The 12,445-nt window shown below is 38.7% G+C and overlaps 1 protein-coding gene across 1 annotated transcript; it reads right to left on the reverse strand.

The window, feature by feature from the left end:
* Nucleotides 1-851: 851 nt before the first annotated feature.
* Nucleotides 852-7,680, reverse strand: si:ch73-52p7.1 (uncharacterized protein LOC100321084 homolog). The gene is made up of 2 exons (XM_053620532.1): nucleotides 5,941-7,680; nucleotides 852-4,029 (listed from the first exon to the last, which is right to left on the reverse strand). Exon 2 carries the CDS (start codon nucleotides 3,793-3,795, stop codon nucleotides 3,142-3,144), a length of 654 nt encoding a protein of 217 aa, XP_053476507.1. The 5' UTR covers nucleotides 3,796-4,029; nucleotides 5,941-7,680; the 3' UTR covers nucleotides 852-3,141.
* Nucleotides 7,681-12,445: the final 4,765 nt, after the last annotated feature.

Below are 12,445 nucleotides of genomic sequence, written 5' to 3' on the forward strand. Positions count from 1 at the left end.
TCTATTCATTATGTATTCATGTATTCATATTCACTTACAACTAAACCATGGGTGTATGTGTGTAAGCCTGTATGTATGCCAGTCTCAATCTGCCCAATGTTTTATTGTATACAGGACATTAATACCTTTTCCCTCCTTTACTCAAGTGCACTTGGGAAAGAAAAAAAAGAAAAAGAAAAAAAAAACCCTAAGTTTAGAGTTGCTAATTGGGCTCTGTTAATTGCAATATGTGTAGTTTGAACTGGTTCCATCCAATTCCCAGAGTAGATTATTAATTGTAAATACCAACATCTGCCTTGCTGAAAGTAATTTGATCAGATGATCGGATGCTCTGGCACTTTGACCCCCTGTTCAGGGCTCACTGAAACCAGCCTGTGTACTTGATAGTGAATCATGTACACATGTTTCAAACAGCACATGGTGTCTACTTGTCTTTCTTTTTCCTCTGTAATGGTTGAACTGCAGAACACATTTTGAGAAATATGCATGTATAAAAAAAAATCCTACAAGGGTTTTTTATAGATAATTAAGATTTGGTCACTTTTTTTTAAAAGGGTTCTGTTTGATATCTTTTGAAATAGGGGTCCTACATAAATTTTCAAGATTTCCAATGAACACTGTGAGGTCCTAGATTTAATAGATGTAATCTATGTTGTCAATTTAGATCAGTTTTGAGTTTTCTGAATTATAATGAATTGAGTAGTTCTTACAAATCCAACAGTCTATGCAACCAGAAGAAAAACCCAGGGACACTCTAAAAGCACTTTGGAAATTTGTCTTTGTAAACATGAATATCAATTTTAACACAAGAAACAATGATGGAATAAAAATTTCATTAGAATAAATGGAATAAAATGGAACACCGTGCAGTAAAAGACTGTAACAATGATTGTCCCTAGATTATTGCCTATATTATTAATAGCAGATTTTCTACTTGTGTATTTCACCCTACTGTAATTATTTTTTCTTTTTTTGGTACAGATTCAGGTTAAACGAAAGGAATGTATACTGTATGAAACAATGCTTCCCCCTTGTGGACTGACCCTGTTACACAGCTGTGCAGTGTTTCTATCTGGCTGAACTATACATGTGGAATTAACAATAACCTACTTTATACTGTGAAAAAAAAAGAAAAAAAAACATTTTATATTACATGTTAACATCTTCCATAGTCGTGGATCAGAAAAGAGAAACTGTTGTTAAAGAAAGAGATACATGTTGTTAAAGAAAGTTGCATATGAAGTAATAGACCACGTTTCATATATAAACATCATCAGGACTGTATGGGACTAACCTAGGACTTTATTATAAATGGATTAAACTTGTCATTATTGTCATTATTTTTGCAAGTATCTTCTTCTTTTTTGCCCAATACTGTAGATTTCAGGTTGCTGCATATATGAACTGTTTTACTGTCTGTGATATGGGCATTTGTGAACTTGAATGTTCCATGTTAACTATGTGCTAGTGTTGTGATTTCACAGTACAACTATATGCCCAGAGTACTGAACTGTATAGAGGACAATGACAGTATTGGTGACTGGTTGCAATGATGCATATCAGCAGAACAGACATACAATATAAGCAGATCATTTGGCAATAAAATAAAGAAAAATTAAACAAGTGTTCCAACAAAATACTTATATCGTTTTTATTTAAGGACTTATTCATTATCCACTCTCAGATTCAAGTGGAATTCTAAATTAGTGTTTTATTAAAGGCAGGTGCACTTTTTTAGTGAAGCTGTTACTGTACGTCTGTGAGTTATCATAAGCTTAGATTTGTCTTACAGTTTATATTAGACAGTAAGCATCTACAGTCACTTTATTAGGAACACCATACTACTACTGGGTAGGGCCCACTTTGCTCTCAGAACAGCATGGCATGGATTCTTCATGGCATGGATACCAGGAGGTGTTGGAAACGTTTCTTAGAGATTCTGATCCATGTTGATGTGACTGCATTACATTTGTCAGCTGCACATTTGTTCTCTCGTTCTAACACATCCCAGAGGTGCTCTACTGGATCTGGTGACTGGGAAGGCCATTGAAGTACATTGTCAAATTTATAGAACCAGTTGAGATGACTTGTGCTTTGTGACATGGTGCATGCTGGAAGTAGCCATTAGAAGATGGGTAAACTGTGACCATAAAGGGATGCACATGGTTAGTAATACTCAGATAGGCTGTGGCATTCAAACCATGCTTGACTGGTGTTATTGGGTCAATGGATTAATGCTGTTAACTCCAAATTCTAACCCTACCATCTGCATGTCGTGGCAGAAATAGAGCTTGATCAGGTCATGACTTTTTTTTTCAATCTTCAACTATCCAGTTGTGGTGAATCTGTTTCTATTGTAGCCTCAGATTCCTGTTCCTGGATCACAGAAGTGGAACCTGATGAAGTCTTCTGCTGTTGTAGTCCATCAAGTTTTGAAATGTTGCGCAACCTGAGACACTTTTCTGCTCACCCTGGATGTAAAGAGTGGTTATCTGAGTTACCTTTGACTTACTGTGAGATCAAACCATTCCATGTCTGGCCATTCCAGTCTGATCTCTCTCGTCAACAAGCCCACAGAACTGCTCCTCACTGAATGTTTTTGCTTTTCGCACCATTCAGTGTAAATTCATGTGTAAAAAGACTGGTATGTGTGATCATCCCTGGAGATCAGCAGTTTCTGAAATACTCAAACCAGCACATCTGGCACTAACAACCATTCCACATTCTAATGCTTGATATGAACATTAAACTGAAGCTCTTGGCCTGTATCTGCATGATTTTATGCATTGCGCCACTGCCAGATGATTGGCTGACTGGATAATTGCATGAATGAGCAGGGGTTTGGGTGTTCCTAATAAAGTGGACGGTGAGTGAATGTGCGCTACAAGAAAAGTGCTTAATTAGACTGGTCCAGATAGGCCATTTCCAGTTATAGCTCGATTATTTCCCAATAAATTAACAACTAATAAACAAAGTAACGAATTACAAATAGTTCTTAGTTCACTTTTAAGAGTCCCCTAGATGAAACAAACCAAAGAATCCATAATCTTTCATATTTCCTCAGGAAAGGTATAAATAAAAATATTTTTTTTTTAAAAGGGAGGAAAGACACATCTAAGAAACTTTGCATTCAAATGCCACTTAGTACAAGAAAGATACAAATATGCTGGACATATCTGGAAGTTCATCCATCGGCATAAACATTTCAGGGAATGGAGTCATGCCATTGCTGTCCACCATGGTTTTCACTGTGTATGCTTTCAACTCATCCTTCCCCACCAACACATCCGTGTGAATGACAGCTATCCTTGGCTCCTCATGGTAAGGCATGCCCACATCTCTACCCAGCACAATATCATGGTTCTGCCCAGGCATCCAAAATGGGTATGAGACATAGAGCCTCTCCAGTCTCCTCACTGTGAAGTAGTGAACAGCTAGCGAAGTACCTCTTGCTGAGTTGCACTTGGCCAGTGCCAGGTGGCGGACCTCTGAGTTGTTCAGCAGGCGTGCGACGTTGAGTGGTGAGGTGTACCACACTGTCAGACGCTTGTAAGTCACTGTGCTGGGGCCGGTGTTGTGCTCCAACATGGAGAATGGGTGGTTGTGACAAACACACTCACTGGAGTTGATAATGCTGCAGGCTACCAGGTCCTGCATGCATGTACAGATGATAATGTGGTGCTCACTTACGCTGGCCAGAGTGAACTCTGCACGCAGGATCGCCGGCATGACCAGAGACAGGACACAGTACAGAGCGACACAGCCCACATGACCCAAAAGATTCATCTCTGACATTGTTGCAAAGCTGGAGGCGTGTGGTATAGGTCACCAAAATTTTTGCTGTGTATTCCACTGATATGTTCCACTGAGAGTTATGCCTTTCTGTTAGGTCAATTAGTTTGCATGAAACCTTTCCAAATGGCTTTGTCTTAATGAAAATGATAGAAAAATGTCTGTAGTGATGTGGACAGTGAGGGCGCTGCTCTGGGCAGCAGGCACGGCCTGAGAGAGGCACCAGAGTAGGGTCTTCTGTGAATGAGAATAAGAATACAGATAAGAAGTTTGCACAAAGTATTGCACAAGTACTGCTTCAGGAAATGTGATTAAAAGGCATGCTAAATATGACAAATATAGACAGTGATGGTTGTTGGTGATATTTAATGGGTAGCCAAACTCTAATATCTGTCAATAGCTTGACAATGAAAGGGACAGAATAAGAAGAACAATGTGGGCAAACTAGTAATAATTATTCATTTGTTTATAGAAGTCGGTGAGGACCGTACAATTGTTATTTAGGCTCTGATCAATAAAAACATAGCCTTGAAGGCTGGTATACTTTCTTTTTTTGCAGCTGCATTCATGATTTCTATCTTTTTAAGTGTTTTAAGCGCATAATTCTAATCCACACGAAATCTAAGGGTGTGTCACTATAATCACCTGACATGTCTATCACTGATAGGCTGCATGAGTCTACCGTCTGGACTAGAAAGAAATCAGCCCCAGGTTTACTTTATCATATCATTCTGCAGATTTTTCTTAGAACCACTGGTGGTGCTGTTGCACTTGATTCCACAAAAATACAAAATAATTCATCCATACGTCTAACCATGCATCCATCTATTTTCTGTACTGCTTATCTAACACAGGGTTGTGGGGAGCCTGGAGCCTATTCCAGGGGAAACAGGGTACAACGTGGGGACACCCTGGATGGGGTGGCAACTCATCACAGAGCACAATCACACACACACACACACACACACACACACACACGCATTCACACACTCTGGATAATTTGGAAATCCCAATCAGCCTACAACAAATGTTTTTGGACTGGAGAAGGGGACTCCCAAAGCATGGGGAGAACATGCAAGCTCCATGCACATAGGGCAGAGGCGGGAATCGGGCCCTCAATACCGGAGGTGCGAGGCAAACATGCTAACCACTAAGCCACAGCCCCGACCCACCCCCCGAACAATTCATTTTAACAGCGAATAATCTGGTGTGGGTGTCGAAAATGAAATCTTATACTGATGTCTTTTTATCTTTGAAAGGCAAGAAGGGTTAAATTCCATTCACCCCAAAGACTTCCGCTTGTGTCTTTATTTGTCACAGAAAGCCTTTTCTGTTATGGGAAATGGTCCAGTTGTAGAACTGCTGGTTTAAGTGGAATTTCACTTGCTCTGGCTCACTCTTCACAACTAGGACACTCATTTGGCTGCTTTTCTGCAGTGAACAGACTGCACACGGCAAATGCTTAGCAAATTTCTGTTTATTCTGTTCCAGGTCCAATGGATAGAACACACACTGCTGCCCTCATTTTCTCCCTTGACTCATGCTGGGACCACATGTGCATGGGCAGGCTCAAGACTTGGTCCCTATCATAAAGACACACACACACGCACACACACACACACACACACACAGTGTGTTATTTTTTTCTACCCGCCTCTTAACCACACTGTTATATATATATATGACCAACACTAAGACAGCAGGGGAGTATCCTCATATGTTAGTGCTGTCTGACTCACACATCGAATTCTCTATGTACATCTGACTCACTAGTCACTCATTTCCAGTTAGATTCCATTGTAACAATCTGCCCAACAGCAGAATAACTTGGGTTGACTCTTTCCAAACTTAGAAAACTCTCCAGAATCTTGTTATATGACAGCCTGTTTTGCCAAAAACAATAAGTAGTATACTACAAGCTACGAAGACCCTTTATCTTTGTGTGAATAAAGCATACACTTAATATATGAATTATCTTACACTCATTAAGGTTATGTAATTGTGTTCAAACAAATATCCATCTGGGGCAACATTCTGTTTTTTCTAATACAAACACCACAACATCAAGTAAAGCTAAAGCTAACAGTTAATTATGCAAAAGCAAAAGAAAGCAAGAAAGAAAGAAAGAAAGAAAGAAAGAATGGTTACCTGCTCATCAATACAGAAATGTCCAGCACAAGACCTTTTCCCAATCTGTGGATCTAAGGGACTGACAAGGAATGTGGGAAGTTACGAAGTTTTCACTGGACTCAGTAAATCCGCAGTGCTTGCCAAAGCCACAGACAGTGTCCTCAGCATCTTGCTATGCATGACCGGCCAAGTCAAGCAGGAAAACCTAAACTACGGATGGAACAACATGAGGCACTCGCTCACAAATATGACGTCGGCGCAGATAATTTAAAACACCCTCTGACATCCAGAGCGGTGTGTGTTGGTCTTTGGATAATAGAAAAGCAAAATAGTTTTACGGTGCATTATATGCACTCACAGTGTTTCATTTCAGCTCAGAAAGTATGCAGTATGACAGCCATAGCATTTGGGATTTTATCCAGAACACGTGATGATTTTAGAGGTGGTGCAATCTAACAGACGTTGGACTTCTTGTTTGGATTCAAAGCACTGAACTCCCAAACCTATGAGATCAGACCACACTGTGAAAGCACCAAGCACATTTCTTTTTTTATTATTTAAAGAGACATTCATCCTAAATTTCAATATAAATATCTATCAGCAGTGATGCAGTTGTCTGTCGAGTGAGTTCTGAGTACTGAGTTCTCATAAACTACTCCAGCAACTGAAATTATTTGTCACGTAAGGCAAATGGAGCAAAAAAAACCCAAAACCTATTATATCATTAAAAACTAGCAGGACACATGTAAAAATAAACAAACAAACAAACAAATAAATAAATAAAAGACCAGACCTTCATAAGTGTTTCTACATATAGATATTTCCTAAAGAGTTACACAACTGTGGATCAGTGGATTATAACCCTTAAATATATTATTCATCCACTGAGTTTAAAAAGTAAAACATAATCATGAGTGGACGACTTCCATCCATCCATTTTCTGTACCACTTATCCTACACAGGGTCATGGGGAGCCTGGAGCCTATCCCAGGGAACTTGGGGCACGAAGGCATGGGACACCCTGGTCAGAGGTGGGTAGAGTAGGCAAAAATTTTACTACTTCTAAAAAGAATTACTCAAGTAACAGTAAAAATTAATCATTTTAATAATGACTTGAGTAACAGTAATAAAGTATGGAACGAGAAGACTACTCAAGTAGCAAGTAGCTAGTTAAATCTGATTCAAACGAAGGGAAAATCCTGAATCTCATACTACATGGAGAACTGTAAGTCACAGCTCTCCTTGAAAGTCTGTCTGTTCTGTTTATATGACATAAAACCTGGGTTCAAGAAGAAGCAGCATATCCCAGTCCTGTGATGGGTACATTAACACAGAACCTGTCATTTTCAGCAAAAAATCTCACACACACACCGAAAAACAAACATTTTTCCAACAGTCTTTATCTTTATCAGCTGTATGACAACAGAGACCAAAAGAACAGACAATGGAGTAGAACAGAAGAGAAAGTATATGTGTGTGGAGAGAGAGAGAGCTTGTGTGCATGTCTTGCTCCCCCCCTCTTCGCCCATTATCTTCCAGGACTGAGCTGCTAAAAAACTAGGCGGTTCCGTGATTATAAATGACCTTGAGTAAGAGTATAAGTATGGCCAGTTAAACCTACTCTTAAAATCCCATTTCTTTCAAAAAGTTACTCAAGTAAATGTAACAAAGTAAATATAGCACATTACTACCCACCTCTGACCCTGGACAGGGTGCCAACCTGACACAGGGCACAACTGCACACACGCACACTACGGGCAATTTAGAGACGCCAATCAATCTACAATGCATATCTTTGTGTGTGTCTGGACTGTGTGTAGGGGGGGGGGGGTCTGAGGAAACCGGAGTAACCAGAAGAAACCCCTGAAGCATGGGGAAAACATGCAAACTCTGTACACACAGGGCAGAGGCGGGAATCAAACCTCCAACCCCGCGAGCCAAACGTGCTAACCGCTATGGGGTGATTGACTCATGAAAACTATATTGATGAATACAGTAATTAAATGATCTCAATTTAATTGAATATGGTTAATATGTTATTATTATTATTTTCTTTTTTTATGTTTATTTACTAGTGTGCAGGAAGCACCACAGACAGCATGGAAACTATTAGAGTGGATAATAAATATAAAATATTCTACAAAAAAAAAATTCATCAATTTGATATTCAATAAATTGAATATTTCAGAAACTGCAACAATGGTCTTTAGGCTTAGGTTTGTAACATTTATTTATTACCAGTAATTATCATTGTGTACGTATGTACAGTACATATGTATGTGTGTATGCATTATTATTATTATTGAACCATACACACACACTTTCACACCTACAGCAATTTATCTTACCCAGTCCACCTGCTGGCATGTAAAAACATGCAAAACTCTACACAGACAATCGTCTGATCTCAGGATCGAACCACACAGCATTCACTTCATTTCAGTTCATTCAATTCAATTCAGATTTATGCTCATCGAGCGCCCCCTAGTGACCAGGCCACTAATCACGTGTGCAGTATGTATAAAGTAGCAGTTAGGCGTTTATATTTTCGATGCGATGCACTTACACGTATTTGACCAGCAGATGTCGCCACTGTTCGGTGTTTAGACACTGAATCGGTTTCTCTAGTCATCGGTTCCAAGCTTTAAAACAAAAGGCTCATTTGTCCCATCCATTAGTGATAAAAGGAAAATTATATATCCATAACACAAAGTAAAAACCAAGATTGTGCTGCACCATTGGCAATACAATGTTCAAGTGATTCAGGCATTCAGAATCCAGACTAGGGTTTTTAAATCTGTTAACTGCTCAAGGGTGATTATGATTATAAAATTTAGTTTGGGGTAACTAATTTAACACTAATTTCTAAGTGATCATATGTGATAATATGAGTAATGATAATTAAACCAAGATAAATCATGTCAGAACCTTTTCTACCTTTATCAGTTTGGCACATCACCTGTGCACAGCCCTCTTCAGGTCACCCCACAGATTCTTGATTGGATTTAGGTCTGCACTCTGGCTGGGCTATTCCAAAACCTTGAAGCCATTTCGTTGTTGATTTGGAGGTGTGCTTCAGGTCGATGTCATGCTGAAAGGTGAAATTCCTCTTCATTTTTGTCACGATCTCCCCTTCTGGCAGCGCGCTCGGAGAGATGAGGGGGCGCGCGCATGCACGAGCTATGTGCACGAGTGCTCAGCGAGCGCAAGCTCTTCGGATGTTGACAACCGTGACATTGTTTACTGTGGACACGTGCGTTTGTTTTGTTTCTGTTCTGTCTCCTCCCTGTTTTGTCATTGGTTGTTGTTCGGGGGTGTGGCTTTATTGTTTACAGCTGCCATTATATTCGGGATATATACCGCTCGAATCCCTGTTTACCTCGCGGAGTATTATAGTAGATATAGTTAATATAGTTAGAGGGAGATTGAGTAGATTTAGATACGTTGTTAATGTTATGTTCTTTGATAGATTTAGTTAGTTTAAACTTTAGATTAGTTCATTTAGTCCATGCTGATTTTTCCACCCCCAGTTCATAGTACTAGTTCATGTTTCTTGTTTTGTATTTTGACCCTGTTTTCTGTGGCCAAGACTTTGATTCCTGCTCTGCCCCGTTTATGCCTGTTTGCCGATCGCCCGACCCTTTGCCTGTCTTGACTACGTTTTTTGGATTACGATTTGGATTTGTCTGCCTGCCCTTAAATAAATACGTCTTTACCTGCACCTGCTTCCTTACTCTACTCCCTTACGTCTCTCGACGTGACAATTTTAGGTTTTTTTTCAGAAGCCTGAAGGCTTTGTGCCAAAATTGATTGGTATTTGGAGCTATTCATGATTCCCTTCACCCTGATTAAAACCCCAGATCCAGCTGAAGAAAAACATCCCGAAAGCATGATGCTGCCACCACCATGCTTATCCATGGGTATGGTGTTCTTTTGGACCATCATACCTTTCGGACTTATGGAATTATTATACCTTTTGGAATTGATCTTATCAGACCATAATACATTTTGGCACATGGTTTGGGGTGATTTAGTTGAGCGTGGATGTTTTTTGTGAGAAAGGGTTTCTGTTTAGCCACCTTACCCCATAGCCCAGACATGTGAAGAATACGAAAGACTGTTGTCACATGCAAAGAGTAATCAGTAGTTGTGAGATACAGTATCTCAAAAAAGTGAGTACACCCCTCACATTTTTGTAAATATTTGATTATATCTTTTCATGTGACAACACTGAAGAAATGACACTTTGCTACAATGTAAAGTAGTGAGTGTACAGCTTGTGTAACAGTGTAAATTTGCTGTCCACTCAAAATAACTCAACACAGCCATTAATGTCTGTGTGTTGTAAATAATCAAATATTTACAAAAATGTGAGGGGTGTACTCACTTTTGTAAGATACTGTATATCTGCAGCTCCTTTAATGTTGTTGTAGGTCTCTTGGCAGCCTCCCTGGTAAGTTTTTGTCTTATCGTTTTGGAAAGTTACCATCTTTCCAAAGATTTTGGAAAGATGTGCTGTTCTTGGTTATGGCACTGTGGTGCTGGCTTTCTGAGTAATAAAATGTGTCTGCTTGATTCATTATGTATAGCTTGTCATTCAAACAGTTCAACACTTTATACAATTTGTGTTTACATACCTGTCCGGGAGCAATGTCACTTATTCTGCGTCCATTTTCATCGCCTTCGCCAGTAATAAATTAGGACTTTTTGGAAAATCAATGTTTATTCTAGTTTCAATATGCTTCATTTGTACTGATGTCATTGTCTACCAGTTGATTTTGTGCTAGATAGTTTTCATGTTGGTTTCAAGGTTTACATACACATTCCCTATTTTGGTAACCAAATGCCTCAAAGTCAGTCTGAGATTTAAACGTAGCGCTTTTGTCAGAGCACTTCAACAAGCTGCAATTTAATCTAAAAATGATCAAAGTACAAATGCTTATGTGCATTGGCTATGCTAGCTCATATAATATTAAAAAGCAGAGAAGAAAAAAAACAGCCGTTGTAAACAGTCAAATAAAAATAGTTAATCTGAGATTAATTCAGATTTTTTTTTTATCAAAAAGCAAAAGCAGGGTATATATTTAACTGAATGAGGACTGGCAACAGTAATAACATTATTATTATTACACTATATACATTTTGACAAAGCAGACGAGCAGTAGAAAGGAAAAACTCGCAGGGTATCATGAGGCAGAAACCTTGAAAGGAATCAAAACTCAAAAGAGGAACTCCTTGTCTTTTCTTTTAATGGTTGTTCCTTATAGTAAGCTTAAAGCTATAAGATGACACGTGCCTTCATCTGAAACACTGAAACAGAATATAGAGCAGTTCCCTTGTATTCACTGGTGTATGTTCTTAGTGCTTTCCATAGAAGCTGATACAGTGGAAGGCAGTAGCATTATTGGACTTGGTTATAAAACTTAACATTGTACTTCCACAAACAAGCCTTTGGCTAGATCACAGACATGTTTCAAAATAAATACTTTTCTCCCTGTGATAGGACAAAGAGCAGATTCTCTCTCTTATCACCATATACTGTTTGATTCCTTTGAATAATTAACTATCTTTTTTTTTTTTACCTTGAAGATGTCTCTCTGGGTCTAAATGGCATGTTTTTGTTTCACTAGCATGAGGAAAGAAGGATTCGTTGCATCACTTCTTAGTTGGAATGTGAAGCTCACAATGGCTCCTTTATGTGCTCTTTGTGTGGATGAAACTCTACAGTATATATAATGTCTGGAACATTAATTCATTCAACAGAGAGATTTTTATACTGACTTGTGTGTCTGGTCTCTCTCCGAGCACCCTGGCATCCCAAGAAAGTCATTCTAACATGATTATGCCATGAATAACTACACAATATGAACATCAGTATTATGTTTGCTGGTAGGAAGCACATGACATATAAGCATAAACCAGTTTTTTGTTTGTTTGTTTATTTTGTTCATCATAACATCATAACTGTATATTCATGATGTAACAATCTGCATTATGGTGACTTTACTATTCAGGAACTCAGCAAAGAACTCAACAACCCAGTTTCTTACTTTTCATTTATTCATCTTCATTAAACGCTTTATCCTGATCAGGGTCTCAGTTGTTCCAGAGTCTATCCCTGTAGAGTCAATACAGACTGAATAAGAAAATAGATTTTTGTCTTTGATGTCAAATGTAATATGATGTAACAAAAAGCTAGACAGTTGAAAAATGAAAAAGAAAAAAAAAAGATCATGTATGAATGAGAAGATGGAAAGCAGTGATATACTAATCTAATAGGAATCTCATATACAGGGTAATCTCATATACATCCATAGGGGAAATTAACACTTAGCCCCTGCCCCTGAGGAACTCTCTGCATGTCCCTGTATACACACACACACACACACACACATATATATTAAGTGCTACTAGAGACGAGCAATGTTTCTGATTTAAAAGCACAAAACATGGCGTGTTTACATCAGGATGTAGGACACTAGTACTGTAATGCAATATTGTAATGCAAGTTCTTGCTCCATGA

The sequence above is a fragment of the Ictalurus furcatus genome, chromosome 3, assembly GCF_023375685.1.
Source record: "Ictalurus furcatus strain D&B chromosome 3, Billie_1.0, whole genome shotgun sequence".
In the NCBI taxonomy this organism is placed as follows: Eukaryota; Metazoa; Chordata; class Actinopteri; order Siluriformes; family Ictaluridae; genus Ictalurus; species Ictalurus furcatus.

Coding starts and splice junctions, on each gene's coding strand:
- si:ch73-52p7.1 (XM_053620532.1), bottom strand. CDS start 3,795: ATGTCAGAGATGAATCTTTTGGGTCATGTGGGCTGTGTCGCTCTGTAC.